We start from the raw sequence: 16,511 nt of genomic DNA on the forward strand, positions 1-16,511 counted from the left end.
GGGAGAATGTGTAGACACACCCACACACAGATATTTAGAAAATATTTAAAAATAGACAAAATAGACTTTAGGGTAGGCATAGTGGCTCATACCTATAATCTCAGCACTTTGGAAGGTCAAGGTGGGTGGATCCCTTGAGCTCAGGAGGTCAATGCTGTGGTGAGCTATGATCACTCCAGTGCACTCTAGCCTGGGCAACACAGTGAGACCTTGTCTTAAAAAAATTAAAAAATTAAAAATTTTAAAAAGTACTTGGTTCAACTGGGCACGGTGGCTCACACCTGTAATCCCAACAGTTTGGAAGGCTGAGGCAGGTGGGTCTACTGAGATCAGGAGTTTGAGACCAGCCTGGTCAAGATGGTGAAACCTCATCTCTGCTAAAAATACAAAAATTAGTGGGCGTGGTGGCAGGCACCTGTAATCCCAACTACTCAGGAGGCTGAGACAAGAGACTTGCTTGGACCCAGGAGGCAGAGGTTGCAGTGAGCCGAGATTGTGCCACTGCACTCCAGTCTGGCTGACAGGGTGAGACTCTATTTCAAAAAAACAAAACAGCAACGACAACAACAAAAAAACAACTTGACTGGGCACAGTGGCTCAGCCGGTCATCCTTGTACTTTGAGAGGCCAAGGCAGGAGGACTGCTTGAACTCAGGAGTTCCAGACCAGCCTTGACAACATGGCGAAACCTCATCTTAACTAAAACTAAAACTAAAAAAATTAGCCCAGTGTGATGGCGCATGCCTGTGGTCCCAGCTGCTCGGGATGCTGAGGCAGGAGGATCGTGTGAGCCCAGGAGTTTGAAGCTGCAGTGAGCTACATTCGAACTACTTCACTCCAGCCTAGGTGATAGATGGAGACTCCATATCCAAACAAAACAAAAAAAGACTTCAATTTTTAGAGCAGTTTTAGGTTCATAGCAAAGCTGAGCAGAACATACCAAGATTTCCCCTATACCTTCTCCCCACCACATGCACAGCCTCCCCCACCGTGGACATCCTGCCACAGAATGGAACATTTGTTACAGTTGATGAGCCTGCATTGACACATCATCATCACCCAGAGTCCGTAGTTCACATTAGGGCTCACTCTTGGTGGTGTACATTCCATGGGTTTGGACAAATGCATAATGATGTGTATCCCCCTTTATAGTATCATAGGGAGAGTTTCACAATCCTAAAAATCCTCTGGGCTCTGCCTGTTTATCTCTCCCTCTTCCTAACCTCTGGCAACCACTGACTATTTTTTTTTTTTTTTTTTTTGCGATGGGAGTTTTGCTTCTTTACTCCCAGGCTGGAGTACAGTGGCACAATCTCGGCTCACTGCAACCTCTGCCTCCAGGGTCCAAGCAATTCTCCTGCCTCAGCTTCCTGAGTAGCTGGGATTACAGGCGCCCACCACCACACCCGGCTAATTTTTTGTATTTTTAGTAGAGACAGGGTTTCGCCATGTTGGCCAGGATGGTCTTGAACTCCTGACCTCAGGTGATCCACCAGCCTCAGCCTCCCAAAGTGCTGGGATTACAGGGGTGAGCCACTACACTTGGCCAACCACTGACCTTGTAACTGACTCCATAGTTTTGCCTTTTCTAGAATGTTGTATGGTTGGAATCACATATCTTAAAATGTTAATTATACGCACATTTTTATGGTAAATACACATAGGTACACATACAAATAATAATTTTATTTTCAACATAGAGTCTTGGAGTTAGAGGTAAACCTTATAGGTCATCTCTTCCAGAAAGCAGAACAGACAAGAATTCCTCGCTTCAAATGAAAAAAATTAGAGGGTGCATTCATTTATCAGGTAGTTTCTCAAATCTGTAACTATACTACTGGGATATATGAAATGATTTTTAGGAATATTCGAATATGATGAAATCACAAAGAAAGTTGTTTTTTTCTTTTCTTTTTGTTTTTGAGATGGAGTTTTGCTCTGTTGCCCAGGCTAGAGTACAGTGGTGTGATCTCGGCTCACTCTAACCTCCTCCTGGGTTCAAGTGATTCACCTGCCTCAGCCTCTGGAGTAGCTGGGATTACAGGAGCCTGCTACCACGCCTGGCAAAATTTTTTGTTGTTGTTATATTTTTTGTAGAGATGGGATTTCACCACGTTGGCCAGGCTGGTCTTAAACTTCTGACCTCAAGTTATCCGCCCACTTTGCTTTCCCGAAGTGCTGGGATTACAGGCATGAGCCACCATGCTTGGCTGAAAGTTGTTCTTTTTAAAATTATCTTTCTCGTCTTCTATTAGAGAGGGAGTCTTAGTTCAGTACTCGTTTGAGTTAACTCCTTCTCTAAAAGTGTCTAATTCCCACTTGCAACAAAAAGAAGGCAAGCTTTGGATATGACCAATTTCATATATTTCTTTTCTTCTTATTGAATAGCAAGTGATTCTAGTTTTTCATACAAAGAAGTGATATCATATTTGTGTGAAACAAATGTAAATAAAAAGTGATTTGATTTAAATAAAAATATTAAGCCAGTGTACAGGTGCTGTATAGATATGGCATTGATAGTGAGAGAAAACTTTGAATGACTGATATCTGAGTCATGCCGCTCTCTGATTATAACATGATTCTCTATGAAAATTCAGTTCACACGCAAGTTTTAGGAAATACTTCTAGCAAACTCCATATGGATGCATTCTGTCACCTGGGCCTGCTACTGTACATTCACACTAATATAATGTGTTGATGGATTAAATTAAAGTTCTGGGCCTGGAACCAAAATGTGCAAGAAGACCCTCTTCTGTAACTATGCTTTGTATGTTGCAACACAGATTTCTAAGAAAGAACTCTCTCTTCTTTGCTTAGGACGTTAAAGAGGTTTGGTGCTGTTCAATAGCTATCATACAGGTTATCATTATGTTTGTTTCATTAGGCACAATTTTCCACCAGAACTAGCAAACGCTATCTGCGAAACTATGAAATGAACATGAAATGAGGCATAATAGAATTTTTGAAGGCAATAATCAAGACATGTTTTCTGCAGAAACACAAGACGGGGGCCAACCCTTCCAAATGGAGCTCACCCCGCTGCCGGATGTGGAACAAGCATGTCAACATGCACAGCTTTCCGAAGGGGAGGGGGTACTGAGTGTGGAGGCCTAGATGGTGTTTCAAACACAAAATGCAAGATTGGAAAAAAAAAAATACAAAAGAACCCAGCTGGAATGATGCAGAGTATGAATCCAATTAATGAGCAAACCAAATCCAGGTGTTTTTCCCCTTTTAAAAGCTGTCCGATGGAGGACGTGTTTCAAAGCCTCCACTTGAATGAAGTTGTGGGTCCCGTTGACGTGACTGGCTTAATTTGCTTCTTTTGGTTGCCAGAGGCTGCGTTTCCATGACATTTATTATTAGCTCATGTCTCGAGGTGGTCTTGTAGCAATCAACCAGCTTGCTCTCTTTCCTTCTTTCCTTCAGATCACGCAATTAAAGATTGAGAATAATCCCTTTGCCAAAGGATTTCGGGGCAGTGATGACATGGAGCTGCACAGAATGTCAAGAATGCAAAGGTAGGAAAGTGAATTCTTCAACTTTCTCCTCCACAAATACTCCTCTAATAATCCAGGTAAGCCAGCAGCAACCCAGCACCTCCCTCCACCAACCTTCCTGCCCATAGAATGCCAGGTACAGAGAAATGGGGAGAATGAGCCCCTCTGTCCCATTTTTTGATAACCCTCATGTGGGGTTGACACCATTGGGCAACCTGGAGAATAAATTTGCTAGCGGAGAGAAGGTACAAAAAGTTTGGCGTTCTCCATTCGCCCAGGGAACAGAAGGCACAGCTTTCCCTTCTTTCTCTGTTGTCTGTCTCCCTGTAGGGAAACCCTTTCTCTTTTTCTTCCCATAAGTCACAGCCGATGAATGCTTTTCTTTTTGGCAACAGCTCTTGGTAAATGAAAGAGAAGTTAATGACTTGATTTCCTGAGGGTGAAATACAGACAAATTTGACACCATGTGGTGTCCAGGGCACTGGAGGATTGGAAACTGGTGCTAAAAATTGCTCAGTATTTTTACATATCCTGTGGTCATAGTTGCTGATATGATGAATCGAACGGGCTGTAGCAAATGTACATAGTGGGAATTTGGTCTGATTTGAAAGGATTGTACAAGCATTGCCAATTTTGTGGAACATTCTCTCTACCTCTTGATGTGCTTCCAAAATAACTTACCATATGGCAAGCAAATTAGAAATACATCTTGATCCCTCTGACCAAGAAGGTTTGTGTGTGTGTGTGTGTGTGTTTCTGTTTGTGTGTTTCTGTTTGGTGGGTTTAGTGTTTCAAAATAAAATGAGATCATTTCGGATGTTTTCTTATCCTTTCTGGAAGACATGAAAAGGGAGAGTCAGGCAGACAGACAAATTCATTCAGAGAAAGATAAGAGACCTAAGAACAGAAAGGGAGAAAGGCCTTAGATCTGTGGTTTTAATATTACGTTTAGAAATACATGCAGCAGAAAAATTGTTTTTAGATAGTGGGCTTATCAGGTCTAATTGTGCATGCTTTTTAAAAAATAATGCTGGCCCAGGTGGCATGTGCTTATTGCCCCAGCTACTCAGAAGGCTGAGGCAGGAGGATCTCTCGAGCCCAGGAGTTTGAGGCTGCAGTGAGCTACGATCACACTACTGTACTGCAGCCAGGACAGCATAGCAAGACTCTGTCTCCAAATATTAAAAAGTAGAACAATGACCCTGTCTCCAAACATTAAAAAACGAGGAATGTGGTACATGTGTACACACGTTTCTGTTTTCATAAATTGGTTTCCTTCAAGATTGTGGACTCACAAGGTACTTTTTGTGGCTAAAATAGGCAAGTTCTCAATTTATTATTTAAATTTTTTTTATTTTTATTTTTAAGCATCTACATTTTGAAATTGGAGTCTGATTAGGTCATAGAGTCCGTAGGAAAGATGACAGCAAGTATCATGTTTGAGCTGAGGTTCAATTATTTATGGCCCTAGGCTCAGAGCACCAACTTTCTGTTCCTATCCCATTCTGATGCTGATTTGCCATTAAGGTGGCTTAGTCATTGCCAAACAAAGTCACCTGTCAGTCCTACCAGCAAAGTGCCTGCTGTGCAGGTGGGAGCTGAAGGGAAATCGTCCATTCCAGCCTGCAACTGCAGGGTTTCATCATCTCTCACCTCTTCCTTCCTTTTTACAAGGTCAAGAGCAGGGAGTGAATAATAGATTTAGGGTGTCTTGAGTCATCCCCTCAAACTTTACCAGTTACCGTATCCTACTGATTTTACCTTCTAACATAACTCAGAATTCAGCCCCCTTCCGCTAGGCTGCTAATTCTAGCTGCCACCAGAATTCTAGCCGCCACCAATCATCCTAACTTATTGAGACCTTGAATTCAGTTCTGGACTCCTCCAGGGACTTTCTTTAGGTAGTCACTAAAGAGATCTTTGTAGAACACAAATCGGACAAGGTCTGTTTGCAGTGGAGAACAAACATATCGGAGTTCCCTGTTGCCCTCGATAGGATTCGGACTCTTTTGCCTGGTTGGCCACGCCCTTCCCAGCCGGCCTGGCCACCCTCCTCAATTTGTTCTAACATGTGTCAATCATGCTAAAGGAGAGACTTCAAACCTGTGTTCTTTCCTCTATTTTTGGCCCTTTGAACACGCATTTGGTCTGTGTCAAACTCTATCCCCTCCTTCTCACCAGACCATCACCCAACCATCACTGGGTCTCCTTGTAGTTTTTTCTTCCTCCGAGAAGCTTTCCCTGGCCACAGACTATGTGGTCCGCGCATGTCTCTTCCCAGCCTGGGAACCAGCCCCTAAAACTTTCCCAGTTACCCTCCAGGCTTTTCTGTGTCAGACCCAGGCCCTGCACTTTGGAAGCTGATTGGACAGACGACAGCCATGAAAGGAGAGATAGGTAGGCACGTGCAGGTGTGTGAGACCTCAGATGGCATGCAAGTATCAAGGGAGTCTTGCCTAGAGTTCTTTCTTTATTTTTTTTGAGACAGGGTCTCACTCTGTCCCTCAGGCTGGAGTGCAGTAGCGCAATCTCAGCTCAGTGCAGCCCCAACCTCCACAGGCTCAGGTGATCCTCCCACCTCAACTCCAAAGTACCTGGGACTGCAGGCATGTGCTGCCACACCTGGCTAAATTTGTATATTTTTATTTTTATTTTACTATTATTATTTTTTTGAGATGGAGTCTTGCTCTGTCACCCAGGCTGGAGTGTAGTGGCGCAATCTCAGCTCACTGCAACCTCTACCTCCCAGGTTCAAGTGATTCTCCTGCCTCAGCCTCCCAAAGAGCTGGGATTATAGGCACCCACCACCCTGCCTGTCTAATTTTTACATTTTAGTAGATGCAGGTTCTCACCATGTTGGCCAGGCTGGTCTCGAACTCCTGACCTCATGATCCACCTGCCTCAGCCTCCCAAAGTGCTGGGATTACAGGCATGAGCCACCACGCTCATCCTAAATTTGTATTTTTTTGTAGAGACAGAGTTTCACCATGTTGCCCAGACTGGTCTAGAACCCCTGCACTCAAGTGATCTTCCTGCCTCAGCCTCCCAAAGTGTTGGGATTACAGACATTAGCCACGGCACCTGGCCAACTCTCCTAACGTTCTAAACACGTGTTCATTTGTTTGTTTGTTTATTGAGACAGGGCCTTGCTGTCACCCAGGCTGGAGGGCAGTGGTGCGATCACTGCTCACTGCAGCCTCAACCTCCCAAGCTCAAGTGATTCTCTGGTTTCAGCCTCCCAAGGAGCTAGGTCTCCAGGCACATGCCACTACATCCATCTAATTTTTGTATTCTTTGTAGAGTTGGGATCTCCCCAGGTTTCCTAGGCTGGTCACACAGGTGTTTAGGTATTTAGGCAGATGACTCTTCTTTGGTCTAAATTGGCTGTCCTAACCATCCCTCAAAGTATTGCAGATTGCTTGAGGTCTGGACTAGGTATCCTTAATGGGTAGGAACTTTGCAGATGGAACAGAGGAAAGGTGTGGCTAATCATCGGTAGACAGCCAGTAATTGACATGTTGAATCAAATCTCTCAGCCTGAGAGTCATGTGTGTCTTTGTGGCCACGTTAGGAGTTGCCCTGGAAACCAGAGGGCTGAACTAGCTACCAATGAGGTTGGGGGAGTAGACGGGGTCATCGGCCAAGGTCTCTGGACATGTCCTTGGGGAAGGAGAAAGAGTGAAGAAGGGTGGTTCCAACAGAAGGCTTTGGAGTCAGACAAACCTGGGGTCAATTCTTGCTCTGCATTTATCAGTAGGTGCCCTGGGGTAAGTGATTTAACTTCATGGAAGCTCAGTATTCTCATCTGCAGAAGGGGCATAGATAACTATAGTCTCTACTTTCTAGGCTTCCTATAAAAATTATATGAGCAAATGCCTGCAGAGTGCTTGATTCCTAGTCTATGTATTCAGTAGAATTTAACTGATTTGGGTACCACTACTCCCAATTTTGACCTTATTCAGAGTTTATTTTGGGCCACTCTCCCCACCCCCAGATTGTAGTCAGTAGTGACAAGTGGGGACTATGGCTCTCTAGAGTCAGCCTTGATAACAGCCAGGCAGGAACGGCAGGCTTACTGCTAATCTTGTAATTCTGTTTCCTGTCCCCCACACACCCAGTGACAGCTGGCTGTGGGAGAAAAGCAGAAGGGATGAAATTTCCTCTAATTCCAACAGTTGGAAGAAGGGAGTGAGGTAGGGTTACAGAGAGTTAAGCATTACCTTGCAGTTATTCCACAGAAATAACTTTTGGATTCACTTGGCAAATGTCTGGCTGCTCTCCCCTCTAGCTCTTGGCCCAGCTCCCTGTGTTTGGAAAATGCAGATGATGCCTTTGTTATTTTCCAACATTTATTTATGGTTTCTAGTTACAGGAGCAATCACTGCTTATTACAAAAATTTGGGAGCTATGGGAAAGCACAAAGCATAAAGTCATTTAAACATCCTGTCTCTAGCAGACTAATTAAAAGGTGTGCCAAAGTTATTTAGAAAGGTTAATCTGTGGCTTAAAAAAATCTAATCCTAAAAACTAATATATCCCCAAATTACAGTAACCTTAGATTGGTGACAAAGGAGATTAAAAAAAAAAAACAAACTATTTATTTATTTAGGACAGGGTCTTTCCCTGTCACCCAGGCTGGTATGCAGTGGCACAATCAGCTCACTGCAGCCTTGAACTCCTGATCTCCACTAATCCTCCTGCCTTAGCCTCTGAAGTAGCTGGACTACAGATGCATACCACCATGCCCGGTTAATTTTTTGTAGCGATGGAGTCTCACTATGTTGCCCAGGCTGGTTTCAAACTCCTGGTTTCAAGCAATCCTCATGTCTTGGCCTTCTAAAGCACAGGAATTACAGGTTTTATGTGGTGCACAGATGCATGGACATACCAGGTCTGTGATTTCATAGATGTTATTGCTCAGAATGAGACTGAGTTGTAGGAAAACAAGGAAAGAAGGAAGCAGGGAAGGGAGGGGAGTTAAGGCTGATTAAAGAGGAAATATTAACCCAATAGCAGAATGGCTGGTATCAAGGTTTGGGGAACATTGTCAAGATAATATGCGAGCCACAGAAATTTCCAAGAAAAGCTTGGGAGTGCCATTGCTGTTTGAAACCTTCTAGACCCTGATTTTTCATAGAACAATTCTTTCTTTGGCTTTACTTCAGTCTTCAAGATGTATTCAAACAAATTCTGAACTTCCTAGGAGCCAAAGGGGCTGGAGCTGGGACTGGGGCAGAGTAGGCTTTATGGAGAGGATGGAAGTAGACCTCGTAGAGAGAATGGGACCTGAATCTGTTGGGAAGAAGGGTTTTCTGGGTTGGAGCAAGGAAGAAGTGGGCAGGGGTCTAGAGGTCTAGGAGGCTGGAGTAGGGGTCAGATTCCTAAGATCTCTGAAAGCCAGCTGGAGTGGCGCTATGACAGGTATGGGGAGAGCCGCTCCTAGAAGAAGCTACGGATTGTAGAGATAAAAGGGACTCTAGGAGACAGCATCTGATCCACCTGCCCTCTTTTACAGAATGGGAAACTGAGGCCCAGAGACTCATTTGCTTACTCAGTTTTTGATCTGTTGATTTGTTTATGCGACTAAAACATTTGTTAAGTGTTTGCTGTATGCCAAGCACTAGGCACACAGAGGACCAGGGGCCACAGATGGAAGCAGGCTTAGGAGCTGGGTTGAGGCTGCTGCCCTGACAGCTCAGGGCTTTCCTACTCCACCAAGTGTCTTTTTCCTCATCTGTAAAAAGGAAATCATTATGGGAGCCTACCTCCAGGGTCGTTGCAAGGATGACATGAGGTAATGCGTGTGTACTGATTGTTATTGCTGCATAACAAATGACTCCCAAGCTTAAGTTGGGCTGGCTGGGAAGCTCTGGCTTCCACAGTATCCCGTCTGTTCTCTGTGTGTGATGCTACATTGAGGCCAGCAAGAGTGGCTCACAGAGACAAGTTTCCCCCACAATGCACTGGGAGTCTTCTAACTGAGGAAGGAACTATGGGCAACCACAGTCCTTCCACAAAGAGCTCCCAGAGCATCAGGGTCCCCAAGTTTCCTCCAGTTGCAATCTGTAGCCCCCATTAATGTTCCATAAATGCCGCTTATGATGAAAAGTCCAGGCTTTGCTGGTCGCCACTGTGTGCATGGGGAAGTAGGACGCACCAGGGAGGCACTTGTATTTTGTCTGAGATTTGTGGGTCAGGCTATTTGGAAGGACTCAGCTATGTAGTTCTTGGGTCATCAGGTGATGGCTGGGCTGCAGGTATTGGAAGGCAGGTCAGGCAGGATGTCCAGCTTGGCATGCTCCTGCCACCCACAGTTGATGCTGCTTTTAGTTGGGATCTCAGCTGCTGCCCACTGAGAAATCGGCATGCAGCCTCTGTAGCATGGTAGACTCAGGGTGTTCAGACTTTTTCATGGAAGTGGAAGCCACCTGGTCCTTGTTGACCACACCTTGGAGGTCAGGTAGTGTCACTTCTGTTGCATTCTGTTGGTTGAATGTGACTCACTCAGGTGGGTTCAGATTCAAGGAATTTGAGACCAGCCTGGCCAACATGGTGAAACCCTGTCTCTACTAAAAATACAAAAAATTAGCTGGGCATGGTGGCGCATACCAGCAATCCCAGCTTCTCAGAAGGCTGAGGTGGGAGGATCTATTGAACCCAGGAGGTGGAGGTTGCAGTGAGCCCAGATCGTGCCATTGCACTCCAGCCTGGGCAACAAGAGTGAAACTCTGTCTCGAAAACCAAACCAAATCAACCAACCAAACAAACAAAAAACCAGATTCAAGGACGGAGGATAAGATCTCTCCTCTGCCTAGAAGGAGTGTCAAGGAATGTGTTGACACGTTTTAAAATTGCCCCAGTTGGTTGGGCGCGGTGGTTCATGCCTGTAATCCCAGCATGTTGGGAGGCTGAGGTGGGTGGATCACAAGGTCAAGAGTTCGAGATCATCCTGGCCAACATAGTGAAATCCCATCTCTGACTAAAAATACAAAAATTAGCCAGGCATGGTGGTGCATGCTTGTAGTCTCAGCTACTCAAGAGGCTGAGGCAGGAGAATCACTTGAGCCCGGGAGGTGGAGGTTGCAGTGAGCAGAGATTGTGCCTCTGTACTCCAGCCTGGGCAACAGAGCAAAACTCCATCTCAGACAAGCAAGCAAGCAAACAAACCAACCTGCCTCAGCAGGCATGGAAGCACATAGAATGGTGTCTGGCCCAGAGGGACACTCGATCACTGGTAGGTGTTAAGACACAGTACATGTTCTGGTGAAGCCAGATGCCAGGTTGACTTGCCCAAGGTCACACAGTTAGTTTGGATGCAGGGGTCTTCCTGGTTATCAGCTTGGTTTCTTCAGGGTGGAGAGAACCCCCTTCCCACTAAACTGGCTGCAGCTCTTCTTCTTGTAACCATAAACCCCGGACTATGAACAAGCAACAGCAAAGTCCTTCATCTCGGTATTTCTTACCTCACCTCACGCAGAATGATCATGAGCAATGACTATTTTTTTCCCCATAAGAAGTATTTATGGAGCGTTATCAAGGGGTTAGTAGATGATGGATTGGGGGACTTGGTTGGCCTCAGAGTTCCTCATGGAAGAAATAAAGCTCCCTTTACTTTCTTTCTCTCTTAGTGTGTTGCTGATGCATCAGGGGAGGTGGCTTCTGGCCCTAAGGGACACCTTGAGGCTCTGCTTAGCGTGACTGAGATTCTGAGCCACCCAACCAGAGAGTGGATGGCAAAGTTTGGAGTTCAGGATGTGTCAGCCAGACTGAAGTCCATCCATTACTCAGCTCCATTTTGATTACTGAAAGAACTCTACACAGGGAACTGACCAACCTCTCCCGTCTCAGTGGGTGCTTATTTTCACCCTCTATACCTTGTTTATCTAGGGTAGGGCTTCTGAATCTGGGTGCAAGACCCCTTTTGAAAATCCAGTTAAAGCAAGAGACTCTCTGAAAAATTTACAATATATGAATAGAGGAAAACATTCAGGCTAGGTGTGGTGGCTCATGTGTGTAATCTCAGCACTTTGGGAGGCTGACAGAAAGAGGATTGCTTGAGATCAGGAGTTTGAGACCAGCCTGAGCAACACAGCAAGATCCTGTCTATTAAAAAAAAAAAAAAAAGATTAACTGGACGTGATAGCATGTGTCTGTAGTTCCAATTACTCTGGAGGCTGAGACAGGAGGATTGCTTGAGCCCAGGAGTTTGAAGCTGCAGTGAGCTCGGATTATGCCACTGCATTCCAGCCTGAGCAGCAGAGCAAGATGCTGTCTCAATTAAAAAACAAATTCAAACAATCTCAAGGGACTTATGGGGCCTGGGTCTCCTAAAAGGTTAAAATTCTTCTATTTGAACCTTCCCTCTTCTATTCCTTCCTTCCTGATTTTAAATTAATTTTCAGCTCTTAACCTCAAATGATCATTTTTCAAACTGAAGGCTTAGCACTCTTGTGTTCTCATGCTTGTGGTTAAAGGTAATCTGAATGCCCAGTTAGTGAGAAGTGGTTTTTGAGAAAACTTTAGACAACATTCTGGAGATGGCATTAACTCCTCTCTTAGGACTGTAGTTAGCCTAACCACCTGGCTTCCTCCAGGGAAGCATGCATTTATGTAAAACAAGAGAGGGGTTGTGTCTGCGGAGCTGAGTTAGCCTAAGTGAAGTTGTAAAACTGAGATTTTTCTGGAAAGATCTCATTTTGGATCATGGTTATCTGTCAAGGGCATGGATGCTCAGAACCCTCCCACTGCCACTTCCCACTCAGGTACCCCACCCCTGTTCAACCCATCCCCAGCATATCTGCTACTCAGGAACAGTGCTGGGAGCAACCCACTCACTCATCCATGTTTTCCCTCATCTTTAATGAGGCATAAATGACAAAAAGTGTATATATTTAGGGTATACAACTTAATGTTTTAATATACATAAATGTTAAACAATTACCATGATCAAGCTAATTAACATATATAGCACCTCACATAGTTACCATTTTATTTTCTTGTGTGTTTATTTTCTTGTGTGTGTGTGTCTGTGTATATAAATATGAGAGGACATTTGCCGTGTGTGTGTGTGTGTGTGTGTGTGTGTGTGTGTATATATATATACATGAGAACATTTAAGATGTACCCTCTTAGTAAATTTTAAGTATACAATACTGTGCTGTTAACTGTATTCACATTGCGGTACATTAGCTCTCCAGGAATTATGCCTCTTGCATAACTCAAACTTTGTACCCTTTGACCAACATCTCCCCGTTTCCCATCTCCCCAGCTCCTGGCAACCACCATTCTACTCTCCACTGCTATGGGTTTGACTATTTTAGATTATACATGTAAGTGAGTCAGGTAGTGTTGATCTTCCTGTGTCTGGCTTGTTTCGCTTAACATAATGTCCTCCAGGGTCATTCATTTTGCTTCAATTGAGAGGATTTCCTTCTTTATTTTTAAGGCTGAATAGTATTCTAGTATGTGTGTGTATATATATACACACACACATCACATTTTCTTTATGCATTCATCCACTGATGGATACTCAGGCTGATTCCATATCTTGGCTCTTTTGAATTATGCTGTGATGATTATGGGATTGCAGATATCTCTTTGAGATACTAATTTCATTTCCTTTGGGTGTATATCTAGAAAAGGAATTTCTGGGTCATATGATAGTTCTGTTTTTTGGTTATTTATTGTTTTGTTTTGACCAAGGTCTTACTCTGTTGCTTAAGCTGGAGTACAGTGGCATGATCAGAGCTCACTGAAACTTCCACTTCCTGGGCTCAAGCAACTCTCCCACCTCAGCCCTCCTAGTAGCTGGGACTACAGGCATGTGCCACCATGTCTTGCTAATGTTTTTGAATTTTAGTAGAGACAAGACCTTGCTATGTTGCCCAGGCTGGTCTTGAACTCCTGAGCTCAAGTGATCCTTCTGCCTTGGCCTCCCAAAATGCTGGGATGACAGACGTGGACCACTATGCCTAGCTGATAGTTCTGTTTTTAATCTTTGGGGAACGTCTATGCCGTGTTCCATAGTGGCTGCACCAATTTACGTTCCCACCAGGAGTGTGCAAGGATTCCTTTTTCTCCACACGCTTGCCAACATTTGTTATCTTTTGTCTTTTTGATCATAGCCATCCTAACAGGTATAAGGTGATATATCTCATGTGGCTTTGATTTGCATTTCCTCAATAGTAATGAAGTTGCCCATTTTTTAATGGGATTTTTTTCCCCCCGCTATTGAGTTGTATGTTTCATTCATCCACAATTGAGCAGTGTTTCTTAAACTTTTGGTGGACATCACAATTACTTGGGGAGCTTGTTAAAAAAGATTTCTAGGTCTCACCCTCAGAGGTTTGAGTCAGCGGCTCTGGGGATGGAGCAGTTTTTTTAACAGGCTTCTCCAGTGGCTCTGGTGGTAGTGTCCCCTGGCCACACTTGGGTAATCCCTTGGTTCTAGAGAATGAGTGAGCACTGGAGAATGCAGATGCCCACGTGATTGTATTTCTGCAAACAGAGCCCACGTATGGGCTGTTTTACAGAAAAGACAACCCCTTTCTCTACTTAGTGCTCAACTTAAACTGAACATTAGAATTACCCGTAGTGCTCCCCTCAGTGTTCTATTATGAAAAATCAAAGGCGTGTGGGTAACATGGCAGAATTATATGATGAGTGCCCATATGCTCACTGCTTAAAGTGTGCAATTAAAATTTTGCTATATATTTGCTCCACCACATATCCCTCCAGCCATTCATCTATCCATCCATTCATCTCTCTAGCCATCCATTCTTCCCTCCTTCTATCCTTCTTTTCATTGATGCATTTCAAGCTAAATTGCAGCTATGAGTACATTTTACCCCTAAACACTTCAGTATGCACATCATTAACTAGGACTTAATTTTTGTTCACACTCCTTTATTTTAGGTTAAATCTATATAGGGTGAAATGCACAAATCTTAAGTACACTTCTCACTTTTTGGTACATGCCCATACCTGTGAAACCCAAGCCCCTATCAAACTATAGAACATTCCCATCATCCCAGAAAAGTATCTCATTTCCAGTCTCCTTAGTCACTCTCTGCCTCCTTCTCTTCACCAGAGGCAATCAATGTCCTGACTTTTTTTCACCATAGGTTAATTTTGTCTGTTATAGAATTTCATATAAATAGTATCATCCGGTGTGTACTCTTTTGTGGAAGACTTCTTTCTCCTGGGAATCTTTTAAAAACTCCCAATGCCCATGCTGTTTGCCAGAACAATATCAAATGCCCTGGGGGTGGCCAGGCATGGTGCCTCACACCTATAATCCCAGCATTTTGGGAGGACAAGGTGGGCAGATCACGAGGTCAGGAGATCAAGACCATCCTGGCCAACATGGCAAAACCTGTCTACAGTAAAATACAAAATAATAATAATAATATAATAATTAGCTAGGCTTGTACCTGTAATCCCAGCTACTCAGGAGGCTGAGGCAGGGGAATCGCTTGGACACGGGAGGTGGAGGTTGCAGTGAGCTGAGATCACGCCACTGTACTCCAGCCTGGCGACAGAGCAAGACTTCGTCTCATTAAAAAAAAAAAAAACTAAACCTAAGTCATAGTTAAACTGGCTTAAATGGTTAGTGTTATGAGACTGAACTAAAATATTGAGCTATTCAATTCAGTACTAAATACCTGGCAAAACTGTTTGATGAATTATTACCATAAATTCATTAAAAGTTTAGCTTGAATTGTCCTTTTATGTCTGTTTTATATCTAGCTTTTGCCCACAGGATTCACACCTATCCTGTGAGATGGGCCTTTTATTCTCCATTATGCAAACAGGGAAACTGAGACAAAGGGTGATTTCATAAACTGTCTAGGGTTTTCCCTCATGATTTCTGAACCATCTCTATAGTTTTGGTCAAAACCATTTTTTGAATCACAGACCCTTTTTGAGTAGCCAATGCAAATGTGTACCTCTTCCTAGAAAAAGTGACCAGCTTTAAATATTTGATATTTTTGGGTATTCATACCCATTTGAAGCATTGCATCGCCAATATATATATTTGCTATGCCTTTCTATGCATCATTTCATTTGATAAACCCGAAGAGGTGGCTGTTTTATTATGCCCATTTTACAGATAGAAGACTGGGGCTTAGGAAAAGGACAGAACCTAGCCAGCAAAGTAGTGGTCAAGTTCATGGCTGGATGTTGAAGGAAGGCACATTCACCTGGCTTGACTTCAGAGCCTGGGCTTGATGCTACCACTCTGATACTGTATCATCTACAGATTTAACAAGGGGGACCCAAGGCCTGAAGCCAAAATTTTTACAAGTGGCAAGTGCTTAAGGGAAGAGATAGGGGTGCCTTCGAGTTTCTTGGCACCCCTCAAATCATATATCCCTGATTGAGTCAACAATGGAAAATTTAGGCCCAGTGAGGTGACTCATGCCTATGATCTCAGCGCTTTGGGAGGCAGATGGGAGGATCACTTGAAGCCAGATCAAAACTAACCTGGGCAATATAGCAAGTCCCCATCTCAAAAAAAAAAAAAAAAAAATACAGCTATTGGCTGGGCATAGTGGCATATGCCTATAGTTCCAGCTACTTGGGAGGCCGAAGCAAGAGGATCGATCCCCTGCGCCAAGGAGCTTGAAGGCACAGTGAGCTATGTTCATGCCACTGCAGTCCAGCCTGGGCAACAGAGTGAGAGTTTGTTTTTTTAAAACAAACAAACAAACAAACAAAAACAAAACAAAACCTAACAATGGGCAAGTTTTATAACCTCTTTGTGCCCTCATCCCCATTCTTTTTTTTAATTTGTATAAATTTAGAGAGTACAAGTGTGGTTTTGATACATGGAGCTATTGCATAGTGGTGAAAGCTGGGCTTTTAGTGTAACTATCACTTTAAATGTACATTGCATCCACTAAGTAATTTCTCATCCCTCACCTGCCTCCCACCCTCCCACCCTTCCGAATCTCCAGTGTCTGTTATTCCACACTCTATGCCCACATTGTGCACATTCTTTAGCTCCACT

The 16,511-nt window shown here is 43.9% G+C and overlaps 1 protein-coding gene across 1 annotated transcript in view; it reads left to right on the forward strand.

The window, feature by feature from the left end:
• The window catches only part of TBX5 (T-box transcription factor 5), a 54,101-nt gene that overhangs the window by 19,413 nt on the left and 18,177 nt on the right, over positions 1 to 16,511 (forward strand). The window contains exon 7 of the mRNA XM_012469012.2: positions 3,429 to 3,520. Within this exon, the coding sequence (XP_012324435.2) occupies positions 3,429 to 3,520 (92 nt within the window). The remainder of the gene's footprint in view (positions 1 to 3,428; positions 3,521 to 16,511) is intronic.

This window comes from Aotus nancymaae, unplaced genomic scaffold (genome assembly GCF_030222135.1).
Source record: "Aotus nancymaae isolate 86718 unplaced genomic scaffold, 86718_ANA_hifiasm-v0.15.2.pri h1tg000021l, whole genome shotgun sequence".
Classification (NCBI taxonomy): Eukaryota; Metazoa; Chordata; class Mammalia; order Primates; family Aotidae; genus Aotus; species Aotus nancymaae.